The following is a 23445-nucleotide window of genomic DNA, read 5'->3' as shown; positions in this document are numbered from 1 at the left end:
TGTTCTATCCACTGAGCCAAACTGGCTGGGGCTCTTGAACATTTTTATGTGGGTTTATAGTAAAAGGAAATAAACTGTGTCAAAATTTCCTAACTTTAAAAAACGTGAAATATGAAAAAGTGAAATATAAAGACTGACCTTGTTATTAACTGTTTCATTTTCTGTGACCACCAAAGCAGCTTCTTAAAATACAAAATAAAATAAGAATTCATGCAGATATATTTCATTTATCAAGATCCTAAACCGTACTAAATAGTAACTACATAAAAATGTATAAAACTTACAAAAGAGTAAAGAATTTAAGTAGGAAGTAGCTACATAAGTAACAATGGGTTTTCAATAATACATTTAGTTTTATCCTAAAAACAAAATTTCAGAATAATCAGGAGACAGGGTGCAGAGATGAATCATAATAGTCTTAATTTCACTTAGGTTATGACCATGGTATTTAAAAGTATACATACATACATACAAACACAACACATGAAATTAAATACTTTATTTTCTTAAAATTAAATTTTCTATCTATAATGTAAGAGAACAAAATAAAATTTCTATTGGCCTACCTGAAGTAGTTTCTTTAGCACTATTTTCAGTGGCTTTGAGTTCCATACTGGTCTTTATTTCAGAGTTTTCTGCATGAAATAGTCTACTTTAATAGTCTAGAAAAACACACTAATATAATTAAACTAATGAATCTAAACAAGAAATTAAGCTAGTTTTTATTTTGTCACTTCAACTCTCTTTAGGATGACCTGATTTAAGTCAAAGCTAACAAAAGTTTCTCTTTGAAAACAAAACAATCCCTTTGAAGACTTTTAAGCAATAACTTCAAAATATACCTTAAATGTACACCAAGAGGACCTAAAGAAAAACATGAAATGACAGCATTTCAAGGTTACCTTGTACAGTCAGAGGTTTATTGGCATCTTTGTTTTTGACAATGCCAGCCTTTCTGACTTCTAGAGACTTCTTTCCACTGGACTTTGCTGTCAAAAGCAAAATTGAACCATTATTCTAAGGTCTGTTTGGTCATTTAGTATGTTTCACATTAATATATTAGTAAGTAAGTAGTGCAACTTAATTATAAAAGCAGTTATTTTCTACATATTTACTTTCACTTATTTTATTTTTTTATTTTATTTTATTTATTGTAAACTAAGATACAATTTTTGCTGATGGCCATTAATGAGCCACAAATTTGACCCGCAGATGACAGAAGCACATTATAATCACACTCACACAAATCGTATTTTATAATTTCTACAAAGGTTCTTTACATTGGTCTATTTGGAAAAATAGTAATACTAAATAGAGCATGTTAGTTTAAACATTACGTTTATTTAAAACTAGAGGCCCAGTGCACGAAATTCATGCACGGGGGGGGGGGGGGGGGGTGTTGTCCCTCAGCCTGGCCTGCACCCTCTCACAGTCGGACATCCTTAGCGCTGCCACGGAGGTAGGAGAGGCTCCCACCACTGCCACTGCGCTTGCCAGCCATGAGCCCGGCTTCTGGCGCACTGACCACCAGGGGACAGCTCCTGTATTGAGCATCTCCCCTCTGGTAGTCAGTGCGCGTCACAGCGGCCAGTCATTCCTTCATTTGGTCAATTTGCACATTAGCCTTTTATTATATAGGATAGTGTTCCATTTCTTTATAAAGGAAATACATTCTTGTAACATGGAAAGAAAAAAATCTTCACAGTAATAAACATCAGAACTTTACAAGCTAGGGAAGGTAATATGAAGTGATAGCTCCAAAAAAAATAAAATAAAAAAAAGATTAAACAATTTGTAGGGGGGAAGTGGCAGAATAGCCTGTAGTTATACAGGACAAGGCAAAAATAGGTTTATAAGTGTCCATATGGAAAATAAAACAATACTTAATAAATAATAATACAAACACGACACATGGAATTTTTGACCCTGCATAGCTGTCAAAAATGTTCCAATACAAAATGTCAATGGTAGAAAAAGTCAAAGACCAAAGTACCAAAAATTTAAAGTCCTATATGTTTTAGGCTTTAAATATCAAAGCAGTATCTACTAAACTTCTCAAGATGTTATTTGGTACTGAAAGCTATATAAATGTAAAACTTGTTTATTTAATTTTATTGTTGACAGTATTGCAGATGTCCCCCCATAACTGCCCCCCTCCCAGCTTCTTCCCCACCCCAGGCCTTCACCACACTATTGTCTGTGTCCTTTGACATCATTGTATTATATTCTTTAAGGCAGATTAAGAATATACTTAAAATGGAGCCGGAAAGAGACTTTGCTTGGGGCCATGCGTACACCAAGCAAATATTATATAAACACTAGAGGCCCGGTCCACAAAAATTTGTGCACTGGCGGGGGGGGGGGGGGGGCGGGGGGAGGGTTGGTGTGTCCCTCAGCCCCACTTGTGTCCTCCTACAGTCTGAGACGACCCCCTTGGGAGATAACGACCTGCTGGCTTGGGCCCGCTCCCAGGTGGCAGAGGGCAGGCCCAATCCCTAGGTGCAGCCCCTGGTCGGGGTCAGAGCAGGGCCGATTGGGGAGTTGGGGCGCTGCCCCCCGTCATGCACAGAGCAGGGCGAATCGGGAGGTTGCGATGCCACCCCCAGTCACGCTCAGGGTAGGGCCGATTGGGGGGTTGGGGCACCACCCCCTGTCACACTCAGGGCAGGGCCGATGGGGAGGTTGCGGCACCACCTCCTGTCATGCACAGAGCAGGGCTGATCAGGGGGTTGGGGCGCTGCCCCCTGTCACTCACAGAGCAGGGCCAATCAGGGGGTTGGGGCGCTGCCCTCTGTCAGGAATAGAGCAGGGCAGGTAGGGAGGTTGTGGCCCCGCCCCCTGTCACACATAGAGCCGCAGGGCAATCAGGGAGTTTGGGCGCTGCCCCCTGTCACGCTGCTCCAGGGGCCAGGAGGCCTCGCAGCTCCGCTGATCCCGGTGCTGGGAGGCATATTACCCTTTTACTATATAGGATTGAGGCCTGGTGCACGGGTGGGGACCGGCTGGTTTGCCCTGAAGGGTGTCCTGGATCAGGATGGGGGTCCCGCTTGGGTGCCTGGCCAGCCTGGATGAGGGGATGATGGCTGTTTGCAGCTGGTAACACCCACTTCAGGGTGGGGGTCCCCACTGGGGTGCCTGGCCAGTCTGGGTGAGGGGCTGAGGGCCGTTTTCAGGCTTGGCGGGCAACTGAAGCTCCCAACCTCTCCTTTTTTCTTTCTTTCTTTTTTTTTTTTATTCTGGGATTTAGTTACCTTCTATACCTGTCACTGGAGCTGAGAGTGGCTTTAGCTCTGAGGCAGGCTCCAGCTTGAGGCCTTGGCTGCTGAAAGCAGGGATCTGGGTTTGTTTGGGTTCTATAATTGTAACACTGTTTTGGTCCTGCTCGCTCCAGCTCTGACAGCTGAAAGCAGATTTCTGGGGTTTTGTTTAGCTTCTATATTTCTAACAATGTTTCTTAGAGTGCAAGCTCAGAGGCCGGCAAGGCAGGCGGGGAACCTTGGCTTCCTCCATCACTGGAGCAAGCAAGCCTCCTGTTCACTTCAGCTGTCTGGCAGCCGGCTGCCATCTTGGTTGGCAGTTAATTTGCATATCACCCTGATTAGCCAATGGGAAGGGTAGCGAAGTTACGGCTAATTACCATGTTTCTCTTTTATTAGATAGGAGGATTCTGGCTCTGCCACTAACAATGATATTTGCCAGTTCAACACTGCTTCCTTTCCTTTCTACCATTATAGGGAAGATGCAGTGTACCGATGATGTTTTATTGAGTTGTATACACTTAAAACACAACCAATGTCATCCCAATAAATTCAATAAAATGAATAAATAAAATATAGTTTGAAGTAGAAAATATAGTCAATAATATTTTAATTACTATGTATGGTTTAGGTGGGTACTAGACTTACTGGGGGAATCACTTTGTAAGTTATATAAATGTCTAATGACTATGCTGTAAACTTGAAACTAATACAACATTGCATGTCAACTGCAAAAACAAACATACTTAATAACACCTCTCCCTCCCAATAGTCTTACCTGTTTTGGTTGAAGTTTTATTAGCTTTAGCAGCTACTGTTATCACAGATTTTACAGAACCCGCTGATTTCCCTAAATCACAAAAAGCTGTAGTCAAAACTGGTTTATTTTTAACCAATACCAACAGTCCCCAAAAAACCTCACAAAGAACGAATATAAGAGCAACAGGCTATACTTTACCCAAAACAAAATGCTATCACCTTTCGGCACACAGCCTCATTCATTCATTCATTCATTCATTCTCACCTGAAGATATGCTGCTTTTTATTTATATTTTTTTAGAGAGAGGGGGAGAGGGGAAGGAAAGGGAGGGGGAGAAACAATGATATGAAAGAAACCATCGATCAATCAGCTGCCTCCCTCAGGCGCCCCCACCATGGATTGAACCTGCAATCTAGGTATATGCCCTGACCAAGAATTGAACCAGCACCTTTTGGAGTACAATGCTCCAACCAACTGAGCCATCAGGCCAGGGCAACACAGGCCATTTTTAAAAATCTAACAATGATAATAATGTCTTCAGGAAGAAAACTATCACTGAAGCAAGAATTCAGGAACATAAAAATGGCATTCAGGCAAGTTAAATAAATCTCTGAATTTGTGGATCAACTTGAAGCAAAATTACTAATTACAAGGATATAAAAATAGCCTCATGTAGCATTTATTTATCTATCTATCTACCTATCTATCTATCTATTGGTAATCCTCACTTGAAGATATTTTTCAATTGATTTTTTTTGTACTTAACATTGCTCTGACCTTTCTGTTTACATTTCCATCTATCGCTGCTGCTTATTTTCCAAGATGATGTTGTTTATAAAGTCTATGATTATCAAAGTGTCACTAAAAAGATCACCACAGAGCCAAAACCCTTTCCATTCAGAAAACAACAGGAGATTTAGCTCTGAAAATTAGGATTCATAACAACTAGCAAGGTAGTATGAGGGAAAATCCTAGATCAGAAGTAAGTAGCTCCAAGTTGAATTCCAAGTTAAGTTGTGAAGACTTGGGGCATTAATAGGTTTCTGTGCACATTTGCCCATTTATAAATAAGGATGGTAACTGCCACAATTATCTAACAGAGCCGTGTAAGAATATGATAATGCTTAGAAAAGTTATATAAAGGAAAAGAATTAATGACACCCACAACAACCAACTGAAAATAGTTTAAAAATGTACCCTTATATCCAAAGACAGACCTAATCTTTGCTCAAAAAAGAACAATACTAATCCTTAAGAATTGTCACTTGTCATTAAAAAGTACTGACACACTGTAGTAACCTGAGTACTAATGAGCCCTTAAATTATTTTTCACCTATCTCTGTTATTACCACAAGTCAATTCACTTTACTACTTCTAAAGGGGACCAGAATGTAAGGAAAATATCTAAAATTAATTTCCAATAGTTGAAAGGGGCTTTAGCATCCACTCGCCTAAATCCCCACCAGTGACTCACATATACTTACTATCAAAGCAATATCAAGCTGTTTGCTAAATAAACGCATCTTTAAAATAAGTTTTCTAGCCATCCCTGGCATCCTCAAATTACTGCTTCTAAGCAACTATTATATGAACATTCTGGCTCTGCCACTAACAATGATATCTGCCAATTCAACACTGCTTCCTTTCCTTTCTACCATTATAGGGAAGAATTTAATATATTGACCTCTATCCACTTAATTAACTGGCATTTAGCAGAAATGAGAGGGGAAATAGAATGGAAACTAATGCTAGGGGAAAGAAAAATTAAAAATTACATTATAACCCATGATAGCCCATAAAAACTGCAAAGAGAATATAATTTGCAGTAAATTTATCTGGATTATTTTTTATAAAACAGAGAGGCCTAAATAAAAGAGAAAGAGGGAACTATCTCTGATATCCATTATGAGAAATAGTTTCCCAATCAAATGATCTTATTTTTATAATTACTGCAAGGGAAGAGCATTATCTAATAAATCTTATTCCTAAAAATTTCTAGATGACTATAAATTTCCAAGATTAGTATATGCTCAGCACCTATTTCACATGAAATGCAACACTACTGATACATACTTCTTAAAGTTTACTAATATGTCTAGAATTCTAATAAAAAAACATACCTGAAGATTTATTCACTTTGCCTACAGATGCTTTAGCTTGTCCAGTTTTGGCTAAAATAACAAAAAAATATATCAATAATACATTACAAATAATATCATTTAGATTTAGGAAAAACATAACCTGGCAATGATTTTGAAAAAACACTGCAAGAAATATCCTTATACTCATCTTTGTATACACATGGAACAGTAACTACAGGTAAATTCTTGGACATAGACTTGCTGACACAAAGGAGTAGATTTAAATTTTAACTATATTAAATTGTCCTCCAGAAAGGTTGTGCCAATTAATATCCCCATTAATAGAACATAAGAGTAGGGCTTCCCCATTTCCACACACAGTATGTAAAAAAAGTTATTAATCACTCCAATCTGAGATAGAAACTGGTATAATTTTTGTTGTCTTAATTATGAGTAAAGTGTCAATTTTCATATTTGTAATTCATCTCTATGATTTGCCTATATTTGTCAATCTAGTTTAAAGGTTTATTGAGGTTTTTCTTATTGTTTACTAGAGCTTTTTATATGTTAGGAAGGTTAGTTTATATCACAGAGATAACATTTTTTAAAGTTATACAAAATACTTATTAAAAAATGCTTTTCATGTGGTCAAATGTCTTCCTGAGAGGAAGGATGTTCCTTACTCTGTATAAATTTTTGACCCATCTGTAATTTATTTTGACATTGTAAATTCTTTAGTTATACAAAGTAGATAGTTAATTTAATGAATAACTGATCATTTTCCCACTAATCTGAAACATTATCATAATGATTTATTGATATTCCATATTTGGGGGAATATTTCTTCTGTCCTACTGATCTTCTATTTATTTATCCAACTATATGAAACTATTTTGAATCTTTAACTGTATAATATATTATATCCATTAGTACTAGCCCATCCTACTCTTCCTTTGCAGAACTTTCCTGACTATTCTAAATTAATTTTTTATGTATAAAAAAATACCAATTTATAATAAGCTTACATGTTTTTTAAAAAAATCTTATTGGTATTTTACTAGTTTCATAATATTTATGTTTCAATATGTGAAAAAAAAGGAAGATTCTAATGGTGAGGCTTTCTATCCAAAAATGAGGCATTTTCTCATTTTATTTTATGCCTCTTAGTAGTATCTTAAAGTTTTCTTTTCATAGTTTTTACCTTTTTTATTATTGTAAATGGAATATTTTATTAAATTACGTATAGTTATTCTTATATAATAAAGCAATTAAAGCCTTTATTAATTTAGAGAATTAAGATGGCTAATTACATAGGGTGTCGCAAAATTCACGCAAGAAGTAATTTTGATAGAAAACACAGGTTTATAATTAAAAATTGTAAACTTTTTTTATTGATTCATAAAGTATATAGTATAGGGTTATATATGGAATAGCACATCGGGTAAATGGCCTCAACGGCTTTACTGGCACATACGCAAAGCCGTGGTCTTCATTGTCCCTGCTCCTGGGCCATAATTGGTACTTGGTAATGCTTATCAAATCGAAGGGATTGAAATCAAAGGGCAACAGATATTAGAATCTGATTCAATAAACCAAATAAAATTAGGCTTTTATTTTTTGTTGTTGTTGTTGTTAATGCTCATGCAAAATTCAAATCTTGCGTGAATTTTGGGACACCCTTTATTTAACAGCATTTCAATATTCTTTTGGATTTTCCATACATACTTGAGTTTTCCACCATCTTTCCTATATAATAAAAGCCTAATATACAAATTGTCCCCTCAAATGGGAGTTCGGCCAGGGGGTGGGGCCAGCCGGCCGACCTCCTGCATCCCTGCCGCCCCTGCCCCTGGTTGGCCCCCCAACTCTGATCAGGGGTGGGGCTGGCTGGACCCCACCTGTGCACAAATTTGTGCACCAGGCCTCTAGTACATAGACATTTGCAAATAATGATGTATCCTACTTTTCAATCTTTATGCCTCTTGACTTACAATGCACTGGTTAGTGGCTATTATATTTTAGAATAAAATTTATGCAATTCATATAAGTGATGAGTATTCCTTGTTTTGTTGCCAATCTTAATGGAAACACTTCTATTGTTTCATTATTAAGCATATGCTGGCTTCTGACTTAATATGTGTGTATATGTTTCTATGTATACGAATAAAAGTATGAATACACATACACACACACACTATCATAGTTATCTACTTTAAGAACTTTTTTCAATGCTAGGAATGAATGAATGTTAAACTTTACTAAATATTTTTTTGCAGCATTTATCTTTCTCTAATATGGTAAAATGAATTAACAGATTGCCTAATTTTGAATCATCTCTATATTTCTGATATGAGCCCCTCTTGGACACAGTATAGTATTTCTTTAATGTGCTCCAAGACACTATGTGCTAATATTTTACTTAAAAGTGTTGTATCAATATGTTCGTAAGTAAAGTTGTTCTACATGGAATTTAAAAAAATACTGGGAGAGATTCCATATAACCTTCACCCAGTTTCACCTAATGGTAATATTTTGTATAACTATAGCATAATGTCACAAACAAGAAACTGATATCGATACAATCTACCATTATTCAAATTTCCCCAATTTTACATGCACTAATGTGTATTTAGTTTTATGAAATTTTATCATATGCGTGATTACTGTGACCAGTAGTCAATATACAGAACAGTTTCATCACAAGGATCTTTCCTACTACTCATTTTAGCAACAGCCACCTCCTTCCCTCCCCTCAAACCCTTGACAACCACTCATCTATTGTTCTCTATCTCTATCAATTTTATCATTTCAAGAATGTTATAGAAATGGAAGATTACGATATTAATGGATCAAATTTTAAAATATCCAACATGAATCTTCAAGGCATTCTATAAAGTGATTCCTCTATTCTGTTCCTAACTGAAGAACCTTCTGACTCTGTATGTCATCTTTTTTCACATTCACATTTAAAACTTTAGTCAAAATTTACTGCCCTCCAGAAGCCATCCACAGTCACCTTCACTAAAAGGCCTGAAGTGCTCTCCTATGTGTAAAGAAACAACTTTTACCATGTGAATACAATATTTATTTCCATTTTGTCTTTTTTGTTTTACTTTCAAAAACAAAGCGGGATAGACAAGCAATCTTAACATACTTTGTTTTGTCTTGTGGGTTTATTGGAAGGGGATGAAGAGAGGTATTGCGAAACTAATGCAAACAGCTACTCACTATAAAACTGTGATAGGTACTTCAGAAGAAGTCCCTTAACTACATAGTAAATAGCCTAAAACAGGAGCCAGTTTGGGTCCCCACTACTAAAGCACAATAATGTTTTCCTAGCATCATCTTGCAAGAAGTTTCTAGTAAAATGACAAAATATACTCATTTGACGAAGGAGTATTGAAAGTAACAACTTACTAGCAGAAGCTGACTTCACAATTTCAACAGCTTTGGAAGCATCTGTATCTTTCCTATTTAAAAGAAGAAAAATTTAGCAAATTCTAAGTTCTAAAACTTCTAAAGATGTAATTTAAATCTAAAAAAAGTTTAAAATAATTCAATTTGAACACTGTCTCATTTAAACTAGAGCCAAAATGGTAAAACATTAAAAATTCACTTGTAAGATTGAAAATTTTCAATTCATATGCACATTCATTCTTATATGAAATTACAGAAATTACTTACTTTAAAGCAGATGTTTTCTTTGAATCTGTCTTTTCCTTCACCTCTTTGTTCTATGGAGGAAAAATATTTTGAAGAAAAAAAATTTAATTTCTTTCTCAGTTCTAAAAAGCTTTAGACCAGTGATGGCGAACCTATGACACGCGTGACAACACGCGAACTCATTTTTTTGGTTGATTTTTCTTTGTTAAATGGCATTTAAATATATAAAGTAAATATCAAAAATATAAATCTTTGTTTTACTGTGGTTGCAAAGATCAAAAAATTTCTATATGTGACACGGCACCAGAGTTAAGTTAGGGTTTTTCAAAATGCTGACACGACGAGCTCAAAAGGTTAGCCATCACTGCTTTAGACAATACAGAAAAGCATAAGAAAATTTTAAAAAGCATTAAAAAAATCTTCCTACCCTGAAGTGTAAATGCATATTATCTTTCTCTAATTACAGATAGAAGAAAAAGATTCTCTTCAACCTGTCATCACATGACATAATTTTACATCCTACCTTTTAACACTCATCTATATCTTATCACTATCTTTTAAAACATTTCCAATAGCACTATGATATTTCAGATAACTATCATGCTGATCCAATCCATCTTTTGCTTTGTCTACAATAACCTTGTAACAGTCTCTGCCCTTGCCGTTTTACCCACCCCCCAAATCTATTCTAAGTATACATCTTGCCATTGAAGACCTTTCATCACATCAGAAGAAAAGCCAATACTTAGAACGGCTTGTAAGTTTACACCACACGGTCCACACACTCCCAAGCCCCAAATCACCACAAACCTCTTCATATACTTCTCTACTTCCAACCCCAAGCATCCTTTATCCTTCTCAAACAAGCTGCATATGTGTGGATCTCAAAAGCCATTTGAAGTTGCTGTTCTATCTGGAATGCTCTTAACCCAGAGACTGGCTTGCTCCCTCACCTCCTTCAGGTGTTTGCTCTTCCATAACTACCTTATTGAAAGTTGCACAGTACCTCATGCCCCAACAAGAGCACTTCTATCCCCCTTTTTTGTTTTCTCCACAGCAGTTGCTGCTAACAGGCATAATATGTATACATTCTTAGTTTCCTTGTAGTCTTTCTCTCCCTACCCCTTGAAGTTAAACTTGGTGACAAGAGACTTTGTCTTATTACTCTCCCCAATGCCTAAAATTGTACTTGGCAATTAGTGAACATGCAGTAAATATATGTTAAATTGATCTGAACTTCATTTCTTTTGCATTATATGGGATTTTATGCCAATCACCTCCCTAAACCCAATGAGTTAGATGATATTCATCCTCCTATTTTTTTATTCTACTAGTGGTTATTTTCCATTTTTAAAGACATTTGAAACTACAGATTTCTTCTGTATAAGTTAAAAATTTCAGTCCCGAGGGGCTCCAGGTATAGGGAAGTCACAAGTTACCCAAACATTTCAAGGGTCTCCAAGTTTGCAAGACTGCCATGCAGACTGGGAGGCCAGGATGGCGGCATAGGTAAACACTGGAGATTGCTGCCTCGCACAACCACTTCAAAGATACAACTGAAGGACGGAACGGACATCATCCAGAACCACAGGAAGGCTGGCTGAGTGGAAATTCTGCAGCTAGAAGGAGAGAGAGGGGCATGCCGAGACTCAGAGGCGCGGTGTGGAGGTATTGCGAAGGGGGCTGGCATCTGAGGGCGCGGTTGTCGTTTTCAATCAGGACGGAGTCTCAGGCTCTGGGCTCCAGTTCCGGGCGAGTCTCTAGGGACCCAGACTCATACGGGAGAAGCGGGACTGTCTGGCATCGGTTGGAACCTGAGGGCAACTTTCTCTCAGAGGGGCTTGCAGCGATTAATGGGACACTGAGAAGCAGAGTCTCTGAGGGCAAGACTGAGAGCAGCCATAATTGCTAACCCTGCCCTGTTGATCCCGTGGGACCCGCCCCGCCCAAGCCCTGCAGGGAGGCTTTTGCTGGATAGCCTCAGGCAAAGGCTAGATTAGCACCTCCCTAGAGATCCAGGAGCCAGGAAGCCCAGAGGTCAGAGTGGGACCATCCAGTTTGCAGCTCCGTGGAACCATAAAAGACACACTCCGGGGGCAGACTCAGTGAGCACCAAAGCCCCATCGAAGCAAGTCTACCCCAGAGGGGTGTCTCCAGCACAGAAGTTCTCCCACTGCAGACACAGCTGATTCTCACAGCCAATTGGCCTGGAGGTCAATTCCTCCCAGTGATAACTACAACAATCAAGGCTTAATTACAACAAGACCGTGCACAAAGCCCACAAGGGGGTGCACCAAGAGTGTCTACCTCAGGTAATTGGGACACTTAGCACAGAAAGGCACTCTATCGACACAGCGAAGCATAAAAAATGCCAAGACAAAGAAACAGGACACAAACGACAGAATTGGAGGAAAGCAAACTGCTGGATATAGAGTTCAAAACCACATTTTTAAGGTCTTTAAAGAACTGTCTAGAAGCCGCTGATAAATGTAGTGAGATCTTCAAGAAGACTGGTGAAACCCTCAATGTTGTGATAAAGAACCAACTAGAAATTAAGCATACACTGACTGAAATAAAGAATATTATATAGACTCCCAACAGCAGACCAGAGGATCGAAAGAATCAAGTCAAAGATTTGAAATACGAAGAAGCAAAAAACACCCAACCGGAAAAGCAAAATGAAAAAAGAATCCAAAAATACGAAGACAGTGTAAGGAGCCTCTGGGACAACTTCAAGCGTACCAACATCCGAATTATAGGGATGTCAGAAGAAGAGAGAGGGCAAGATATTGAAAATCTATTTGAAGAAATAATGGCAGAAAACTTCCCCCACCTGGTGAAAGAAATGGACTTACAGGTCCAAGAAGCGCAGAGAACCCCAAACAAAAAGAATCCAAAGAGGACCACACCAAGACACATCATAATTAAAATGCCAAGAGCAAAAGACAAAGAGAGAATCTTAAAAGCAGCAAGAGAAAGAGACTCAATTACCTACAAGGGAATACCCATACGACTGTCAGCTCATTTCTCAACAGAAACTTTGCAGGCCAGAAGGGAATGGCAAGAAATATTCAAAGTGCTGAATACCAAGAACCTACAACCAAGATTACTTTATCCAGCAAAGCTATCATTCAGAATTGAAGGTCAGATAAAGAGCTTCACAGATAAGGAAAAGCTAAAGGAGTTCATCACCACTAAACCAGTATTACACGAAATACTGAAAGGTATCCTTTAAGAAGAGGAAGAAGAAAAAGGTAAAGATACAAATTGTGAACAACAAACATGCATCTATCAACAAGTGAATCTAAGAATCAAGTGAATAAATAATCTGATGTACAGAATGAACTGGTGATTATAATGAATCAGGGACATAGAAAGGGAATGGACTGACTATTCTTGGGGGGGAAAGGGGAATGGGAGATTCGGGAAGAGAATGGACAAAAATCGTGCACCTATGGATGAGGACAGTGGGTGGGGAGTGAGGGCAGAGGGTGGGGCGGGAACTGGAAGGAGGGGAGTTATGGGGGGTGGGGGGGGTGGAGAAGAGGAACAAATGTAATCTGAACAATAAAAATTTAATTAAAAGTAAAAATAAATAAATAAATAAAACAAAAAAAAATAAACCTGGTCGAAAATAAAAGAAATTTTAAATAACAGAGTTGGTAATGACTAGGATTACCATATAATTTATTATTCGAATCAGGACAATGGGAATAAATGGATGGCATGTAGCAGGTATAAACTAGGACAGTGATGGCGAACCTTTTGAGCTCGTCGTGTCAGCATTTTGAAAAACCCTAACTTAACTCTGGTGCCGTGTCACATATAGAAATTTTTTGATCTTTGCAACCATAGTAAAGCAAAGATTTATATTTTTGATATTTATTTTAGATATATAAATGTCATTTAACAAAGAAAAATCAACCAAAAAAATGAGTTTGCGTGTCACCTCTGACACGCGTGTCATAGGTTCGCCATCACTGAACTAGGATGAGGGCTACTCTGATAGAAAACGAGAAATAAAAATCCTTTCTCTAGCTCAGCTTATGTGGCTCAGTGGTTGAGCACTGACCAGGAACCAAGGGGTTGCCTGTTCAATTCCCAGTCAGGGCACATGTTTCTCTCTCGTATCCCTGTCCCTTCCTCTCTCTCTAAAAAAAATCAATAAAAAATAATATTTAAAAAGTAAATTGAAGTTCCTTAAAAAAAAATCCTTTCTCTAATGGCAATTTGAATACTCATAATACATACAAGTAAATTAAAGAAATAAATTTAACATCCCCTCCAAAAAGTACAAGAATTTTATGGGGGGGGAAAACAGAAAATTTGCAGAAGAGGTAAGCCATGTTTTTTTTAACAGAAATCATTATTATAAAAACATCAATACAATTTCAATAAGTATTGATTAACCTCCCAATAAAATTTTTCAGAGAACTTAAACTGATTCTAAAATTAATATATAGGAGTGAATGTTCAGGATTAAGCAAAATAAATTTAAATAAAGAACAAAGAAAAAGGATTCTACCAGAAAAATAGGCAAATATTATAAATTTTATAGTTTTAACAAGTGAAATCACACAGCACTGGCATAAAAATAGACTAATGTGACAACAGTCTGAAACAAGGTAATTTACAGACATGAAATTAGCTTTTCAAATAAACAGGGAAAAACAAATTAGGCACGTGTTAAAACTGTGGCAGAAAGTCATGCCAGACAACCAAATCAACTACCCATGATGTGGCTAATCATTCACTAAAAACTGTTTATGAGCGGTGACTCCTGGATTTAAATATGTAGACTATAGTTGTAGGTATGTAATATTTATTTATGTCTGGGAAATTACTACAATGTTTTTTCCAACATGTGGCCTTTTCGATAAAATTTGTTAAAAATAACAGTGAAATAACAACAAAAAATAACCTGTTAATTGAACTCAACTATGGTAGAAATCAAGGTAGGGGCTACTTCTGGGCAGAAAGAAGGGTTGTAAGGATTTGCAAGAAGTATGCAAGGGGCTTCCAAGATGTTATCAATATTATGGTTTGTTACCGAGGCAGAGGTTTCACGAATTATTTCCTAATTTTGTTAAGTATTTCCTCCTCTATTGCTCACCATTAAATACTGTTTATAAACTATACAGTCATGCACCACATAACAATCAATAACAAACCACATATATGATGATGGTCCCCAAGAAGAACCCCAAGAAAATTCACAGTGAATGGATTAACAAAAGCTTTTGCAGATTTCAACAAGTTCCTTAAAAAGTTTGAAAACATGGACCCCTACACTGAAAGGTTTCCATTAACAGAGAGGAATGTTCATGGTACATTATCTGATTACAAGCAAATCTATGATGAAAAAAAGCAAGCAAGCAAACCATCAAATTCCTGACATATTCCTGAAAAAAGAGACACCTCCTCAAGAAGAACCTCAGGCAGGTCCTTCCAGAGGTATTCCAAAAGAAGCTAAGCGTTATTACAAGAGTCCAAAAGTTTAAAAAAATTCAAAAGGTTATAAAGTAAAAATGTTACAGTAAGGTTAATTTATTATTGAAGAAAAATATTTTATAGTGTAGCCTGCATGTACAGTATTTATAAAGTCTACAGTAATATACAGTAATGTCCTAAGCCTTCACATTCACTCACCACTCAGATTAATCCTGAGCAACTTCCAGTTCTATAAAAGTGCCCTATACAGATGAACCATTTTTTATCTCTTATACTGAATTTTTACTATACCTTTTTAATATACAGATATGTTTAGACACACAAATATTTATCATTGTGTTATAATTGCCTGCAGTATTCAGTACAGTAACATGCTGTACAGGTTTGTAGTCCAGGAGCAATAGGCTATCCCATATAGCCTAGATGTGTAGCAGGATGTACCATCTAGGTTTGTGTACTAGTAAGTGCACTGTGATGTTACTAAAATGATGAAATCACCTAGTGACATATTTCTCATAACATACACCAATCTTTCAGCAAAACATAATTATATATGCACATATTAAAAAGTTATTGATTTCAGTATATTTGAATCTATATGCATACAATCTGTTACGTAAACATTTGCTTTATGCATTTTTCTGTATGTGCCAAACTTAAGCAAAAACAAAAAACCTTAAAACTAATACAATAATGAAACTTAAAACAATAAACTTAAACAATAATGAAATGGGTCTAAATCCAGTTTACCTGTGCTTTTTTCCTTCCTGGAACACATACTTTCACATTTTTCCCATTTACCAAAAGAGGTGTTGTTTCAATATACTTCATGACTGCAGTGACTGCCTCCTTAAATTCCATTTTCAAGTAAGCCTAAAAGAAAATATATCATTAGTAAAAAGAATCTAACTTAAAATTCTTTGCATGACTTAATACTATTTTGTGGAACATAAAACTATGAAATAACCTCTAGTCTTGATTTTACCCCCTTTTTTTTTTTGCTCAAGTGTAGATTGATCTTCAGGATGTTTTCACACATGAAATGGACCTTTAACCTTATATCATTACAAAAATAAGAAGAGGGAAATAGCCTTCCATTTTAGGCTCATAGAACAATGAGAAATGGGAAGACAGGGCTCAATTAAAAAATCAATCATAAGGCACAATCTGGTCTAGCTGCTTTAAATCTGACTTTTTAAAAATCCTCACCCGAGGATATGTTTAGAGAAAGAAAAGGGAGACAGAGAAACATGGATTGATTGCTCTCTCACATGTGCCGACCAGGCATCGAACCCACAATCTAGGTGTGTTCCCTGATGGGGAATTGAACTCACCACCTTTTGGTATACGGGACAATGCTCGAACCAACTGAGCCACCTAGCTAGTTTGATGAACTTTATTATGTGAATTACAGGAATACAACCCACATATAAAAAATACTTACTGTACAAAGTCATTTGTTTTAGTATAAGCTTACTGGTATGCTAAAGCAATGGTTGGCAAACCAAGGCCTGCCAACTGTTTTTTGTTTTGAAATCCTCACCCAAGGATATGTTTATTGATTTGAGAGAGAGGGGGAAGGAGGTAGAGAAAGAGAAAAAGAGACAAAGAGAAAAACTGATGTGAGAATGTGAGAGAAACATTGATTGGTTGCCTCCCATTCGTGCCCCAACTGGGGATCAAACCTACAACTTAGGTATGTGCCCTGACTGGAAACAACCCACCACCTTATTTTTTGATGTAGGGGACAATGCTCCAACCAACTGAGCTACCTGGCCTGGGCTTGCCACTTGTTTTTATAATTTTTTTTTTAATACAGCCATGCTCATTCATTTATATATTATCATAGATAATATATATGTTTTTGTACTACAATGGCAGAGTTGAGTAGTTGCAATTCTATGGTATGCAAAGTCTAAAATTTTACTGTCTAGCCCTTTATAGATCAAGTGTGCCAACCTGTCCTAAAGGATATTAAACAGTGCTCTGGGACCTTGTTAATTTGAAAACAGATATTTACATAACTTTCAATTAACAATTTATGTATGTTATGTTGTAGTGAAAATAGCTAAAAGATCAAACAATGATTTTCTTAAAGCAATAACTTTTCATGTATTTTCACAACAGACTGAATGGCTCACCTCTTTTCTATATGGAACAATTAGGACATCATTAATTTTTCCAAATGGCTGAAATAGTTTTTTAATATCTTCTTCAGTATAGCCATCTTCTGGTAATTCAGATATAAGAAGAACGGAACCGTAATACAAAGGTTGGTCTTTCCGAGACTATTTTGGGAATAAAAGAAAATTAAAAATAAGACAAGTTATGCAAAAAGTACAGAATAATAGTTCCCAATATAAATTCTTCTACCAGCTAATCTTAGTTCTTTAAAGTCTTTTCTAAATATTTTAGCACAAGTAAAAATAATTTTTAATGCTAAAAAAAAGATGGTATTTTCCACTCAAACCCAACAGTAATAATGAGTTTATAGGTAACCAATCACAGATGCTCTTTTCTGTTTAGAAACATTTTATAACAAGCAAGACCTATGAAATGATCCAAAACTATTAAAATTTTTTCTATATGAATCTGCATGGTCCAACATTAATGAAGTGAAATTACAGCTTGGTTCACTGTGTTCTAATAATTGACAATATCTTAATATTGTCTTAATATCTTTTTTAAAAATTTATCTTTATTGTTACGCTCCCTCCCCCCACCATTACTCCCTCCACCCCACACCAGCATCCCTCCCCAGACCTTCACCACACTATTGTCTGTGTCCATGGGTTATGCATACATGCATATATGTTCTTTGGTTAATTAATATCTTAACATCTTAATAGAGCCCGATTAGGGATTGAGCCTTCAAACCAGTTTGTGCATAGCCAGCAATTGAACCCGCTACCTTTTGGGACAATGCTCCAACCAACCGAGCCATGCTGGTCAGGTGAGACTCACTCTATAGCTTACTAACAAAGATAACAAAAATATTAATGCTGATGATGATTACATTCACTTTCCTAATAAGATAGCAAAATTCATCATGATCTACTTATGTGGCTAGCCAAAAACACCAAATCACCAGAATGTTCTCACCTGTAATAGATCAAGTGCCAACCCTCTAGGATTTGTAAACTATAAGCTTTTGAATTATTGGACTTTTATTATGTTCGTAAGAAAAACAAATAAAATATTCCATACCAATAGATTTTAACAAGTCATGATTTCAAACTTCTGGAAAATTAGAATAAAAAATTTCAGGCAACTCTGTTTTCTCTTTGTCATAATAGTACTGTAAATGTATGCACACACTTGCACTATAATAAATTAAAGAACTACTGACCTTACGCTGGACAGAAACAGCTTTATCAGACATCTGTTTACATTCTGATAAGGTGGCATCTTCAAGATTCTTTGATTTGTGACGAGTAGAATGTCCTCCTAAATTTGAATCATTCTTTGTAGAGCTTACAGATTTAACTGATGACTTTGATCCACTTCCAGTTTTAGCCTTTTGTGCTGGTAACTGTCCTTTATCAACTGCTTCAAAATGCTTCTCTTTATTAGATTCTGGCACATGCCCTGAGCGTTGTGCTACATCTTCTAATGCTCTTTTTCTATCTAGTAAAAGGGATATAAGTACTACTTTAGTTAAAAAGAATGTAGGGTAGAACCATTTCATCACATTATATATATTAAAAAAAAGACTAATCCCTCAACTGTCCAAATATTTATCACATAGAGCCATTGTCAAGCCAAACAGAGAGCATATAGGCACAAAAAATTCCTAGTCTTTAACTCTTCACTCAAAAGGCTTTTACATGAACTTTCTTTATTCAGTGAGCTTCTATTACATCAGTGGTCCTCAAACTTTTGTTTTCTGCATTCCTCTACACTCTAAAACATAAGGACTACAAAAAGTTTTTTGTTTGTGTTATCAATATTTACCTTAAAAGAAATTAAAATAAGATTTTTAAAACACTTATTTATTTAATAATAAACTCCTGTGTTAACATAAATAACAAATTTTTATGAAACACTAGAATTGCCAAAACAAAAATTAGATGAGTAGCACTGTTGTACATTTTCCCAAACATTTTAACGTTGGGCTCAAGAGAAAACCTCTAAATTCTCATATCTGCTTTTGCATGCATTCTGCTGGATACATTATTCTGGCCGAAATATATACAGAAACTACATGTCACACAGACATGTAGTTAATTGAAAAAGGGGATACTTCACAGATCTCTGAAAAGACCTCCAGGAATATATATATATATATATATATATATATATATATATATATATATATATATTATATTATATTATATATATGAGCTATTTCTGTAAAGATCACTAAACCAGTAATTATTAACACCAAGTTGAAAACATGAATAATTTCAAAAAACTTTTAAATTAATTCACAGAAAATAAGTCTATAATCAATTATTATGGCAAGATGTTTGTATATCCTTGGTTTTAAAAATCGATGTTGGGTGGATATATACACTCCTGCATATTTCTTCTAATAGTTAATAAAGGGAAGAAAAATAAACTAGGTTGAGATGTGGGTCAGATTTCATATAGAAATTCTAAAATTTAATAAAAGAAAATATTTCATTTCTTAAAAAGTTTAAAAAGAGCTAAGGCAAATAGCTCAAATGTCAACTTTTGTTAAATCCTAATAATACGAAAATCACCACTTTCAAACTTATTAAAAATATACAAATATAGAAATTCAAACAAATGAAAAGCCTAAAAAAATAGTCAAAGTAAGTAAACTTATTCATGATCATAAGTGTACCTGATGATCTCACTGATCTCCTTGATATCCTTTCAGGGCTAACTGATCGATAGCTTTTTGGACTACCTCTAAATGGATTTCTCATTCGATATGGTGAACGGGACCTGGATCTATATCTAGAAATGTAACGATGGCAAATTCTTGGACTTCGACTTCTTGGTTTATACATATAACGTGGGCTTCGAGATCGATGGAATCTGTGACTTGAGCTTGATCTCCTAGAATGTCTAGGACTGAGGGAATGAGAACGTCTTCTTGGAGTTTCATTTTCTTTTCTGTTGCCTTCATTTCTACAAAATACAAAAGAGACACACAAATTCAGCAATTTAATGTAAATTTAAGCTATTTAAGTGACAGAAGTATATTCTTAAAAACAGACTACTAATAATACCAAACTCTGGTATTTATTAAAAACAGAAACTTGTTTGTTATGATATGATTTATCCTTGAGACAAATAAGGAATAATCAGAACAGATGTCCAGCCCTCTAATTGCTTGGATACCTCTGTTTTGCTAATTTACAGAAGAATATCATCATCAATTTCTTGGGCTTTTCCTGTATCACTATTATATACAAATATGTTTGAAAAGTATTAAGTTATATAAAAAAATTACGACAAAACATTTTAGGAAATGATTTATATCAAGAAATGCTTTTCAACTTTTTTTCCTAAAAGATTATGCCATCTACAAATACTTCTTTGACTGCTGTATTTGTATATATGCACAACGAATAGGGACACCCTCCCCCCAAGGGAATACAAGGCTTAATAAAACCATTCCCATCCTTCAAGGCAATTTATAATCTAAGATTCCACAAGTATAAAGTAATAATAAAAGCATGAAGTATTTTTTAAAAAGACTAAAAAGTAGAAGAGAACTATAACATTTAAGCTGGGATAACTGAAACAGGGTACAACTCAAAACAATACCTTTTTAAAAAGTACTTGCTTACTTCTAAAAAGAAAATTCTTTCAATAATATCACTGTTAAAAAAATAATTACTTTCCATGGTGATTGCGGGGGTGTGGAGTGGGAAAAGGGTGGAGGTGTAAGAGGGCATAGAGGGGATAAACGGTGGTGGAAAATAATAAAATAAATTTTAAAATAAGAATTACCTTCTTGATGGGAGGATCTCAGGATTCCAATCAGGATACCTATTTTGAGAATAAACAATATTAATTAACAATCAAAATAAGACTGTAAGGCTCCAGTGATCTTTCTCTGCAATATATCTGTTCAAAACCTATGTTTACATAGTAATTTACTAGTATATTAAAGCACAAAAATCTTCTTGGGAAGAAAATATTTTGAGTGTGTAATTCAGCAATTTTCAACCAGCGTGCTGTAAGAATTTTAAAACATGCAATTCCTGACTATTTAGTCAGGAGCACTGAACCCTTAGATTGTCAAATTTTAAAAAATGACAAAAGCCAAAACAACAATAGCTGGCTGGTGTGAATGAATAAAAATTACATTTTTTTTTGTCAGACTGGCCAAAAATGATATATTTTTCAGTGTGCTGCAGAATTTCAATAATTCGTTTATGTGTGCCATGAGATGAAAAAGGTTGAAAATTGCTAGTCTAATCCAATCAAGTATTATGCTAGTAGACAATTCAGAGAAAATAAACAGAAACCCATACTTTAAAGACTTCAAAATTTTTAAAAGTTGAACAAGGAGTATACATAAAAGAGGTACAGAAGAGGTCAAGATACAAGCTCATGTAGGGGTTAAAAGAGGGAAGACATTTCACATACTTTGTAGAATTCCAGGGGACACTATTCTACAGAATATAAATGAATGGTGCCCCTTACATTGCACCAAGTGGTCCTCAGAGAGATAAACTAATCTGGCTGAAAGCATGGAAATGACAAAAAGGAATTATGAAAGGGAAGAACCTGGAAAAGTATCTCAGAGACAAACTGTGAAGGTCCTCGAAATCAGGTAAAGAGGATGACATAAATAAATACATTTCTAAAGTGAAGAGAATATAGGAATGTCTTCAGAATATTCAGAAATAAATATCTGGAGGGGCGGTGAGGGTTGAGATACTTAGAAATCAGGCAAGTAGAAGCTATGATATAGTACTAAGAGTGAGAAACTAACACAGAATGGGAATCTGTAGGAAAAAAGAGGGTTGAGGACAGAATTTTATGCACACAAACACTTAAGAGTACAACAGACAAAGATAAAACTAATGAAAGAGATTAAGGGGTATTCACAGAAAGGAAAAGTAGGAGAACAGTAACATCGTAGAAGCTTAAGACATTTTTGTCCTTAACTTTTCTAGAGATTGTGGACTCTAAAGATTCATAGTGATTAAAATAAACCATCAAAAACCACCAGTATTCAAGAATATAATTTCAGTAACCAAAAAAAGAGCCAGATAAGAAAATGGAAGCAGCAGACTCAGCAGTCACCGGGCAGGAAAATGAAATTAGGTCAAAACCTTAGTAAATGTAAAGCAGGTGTTTTGTTGTTGCTATTGTTTTTAAATACGTATTTTTATTAATTTTAGAGCGAGAGGAAAGGAGAGGGGGAGAGAGAAAGAGAAACATCAATTGGCTGTCTCTGTACGCCCCCTACCAAGGATCAAGCCCACCACATTGGCCAGGGCTAAAGTAGTTTTTATTTATTGTTAGCAGATTAACTTGACAGCTATTCTCAACTCCTTTTTACCTTGCCTGCCTCTACTATCTACTACAAAGGCTAACAAAGCTAAATATTTGTTTTCCAGCCTCCTTAGAAGATAGCCAGTGGTAGATTCTAACCAACGAGAAACAGGTACAAAGCAGACTTCGCAGAAAGCTTTTGCTCCCTTCTTCTTGCTTTGAAGTGACAAATTATGAATTGATTAAAAAAAAAAAAGTTAACTTTTAATTCAATGTGTTCATCACCTAGCATCAACAACTGTCAAAACATGAATACTTCTGTTTCATCTACTCCTACACTTTCTAAAACTTTCGTTACTCTGTACCACCTAAAAAGATCCATTTCTAATTTTGTGATATAGTGTTTTAATGTTACATCTTTGGAATCAAACAAAGTTGGATCTAAGTGTAGGTGCTGCCATTTAATGGCTGTGTACCTGAAAGCTAGTTACTTAACATGTTTAAGCCTTAGCTATCTTATATGTACAATGCTGGAAATTATAGCTGGTTGTCAACACATGCAAGTTATTGGATTTCTAGATCTTTCCAGTTTATGGTTTCACAGAGCTTGAAGCCTATTATTCAAGGGTTGGTAAATAATGTTTAGTTCTTCACTAGGCTGACTGCTAGAATGCATGTTCTTGTCTCTGCTGCCTAGAGCAGAAAGATAAAACATATATACTATTCTGCAAGTAGAGTTTGGACTGTCTATGTATTACCTATCTAGTTTAAAATGTGTTTCAGAGGCATAATACTCTTTATATATGCT

At 35.7% G+C, this 23445-nt stretch overlaps 1 protein-coding gene across 3 annotated transcripts in view; it reads right to left on the bottom strand.

Annotated features, from left to right (window-relative positions):
• Positions 1 to 23445, bottom strand: part of ZNF638 (zinc finger protein 638) — a 61566-nt gene that overhangs the window by 28589 nt on the left and 9532 nt on the right. For 2 of the 3 annotated variants that reach the window (XM_070429437.1, XM_070429439.1), the window contains 12 exons: positions 21141 to 21179; positions 20023 to 20312; positions 18562 to 18839; positions 17354 to 17500; positions 15963 to 16085; positions 9783 to 9832; positions 9516 to 9568; positions 6138 to 6188; positions 4036 to 4107; positions 903 to 989; positions 567 to 635; positions 139 to 182 (listed from right to left, as the gene is read on the bottom strand). In XM_070429437.1, the coding sequence (XP_070285538.1) occupies positions 139 to 182; positions 567 to 635; positions 903 to 989; positions 4036 to 4107; positions 6138 to 6188; positions 9516 to 9568; positions 9783 to 9832; positions 15963 to 16085; positions 17354 to 17500; positions 18562 to 18839; positions 20023 to 20312; positions 21141 to 21179 (1303 nt within the window). The remainder of the gene's footprint in view (positions 1 to 138; positions 183 to 566; positions 636 to 902; positions 990 to 4035; positions 4108 to 6137; positions 6189 to 9515; positions 9569 to 9782; positions 9833 to 15962; positions 16086 to 17353; positions 17501 to 18561; positions 18840 to 20022; positions 20313 to 21140; positions 21180 to 23445) is intronic. The other variant, XM_070429438.1, reaches the window with a different exon arrangement.

This window comes from Myotis yumanensis, unplaced genomic scaffold, assembly GCF_028538775.1.
Source record: "Myotis yumanensis isolate MYYU_CA2020_CCGP unplaced genomic scaffold, mMyoYum1.0.hap1 SCAF_11, whole genome shotgun sequence".
NCBI lineage: Eukaryota > Metazoa > Chordata > Mammalia > Chiroptera > Vespertilionidae > Myotis > Myotis yumanensis.
Note: the sequence above shows the minus strand (reverse complement) of the source record. Positions and strands in the feature narration are given on the sequence as shown.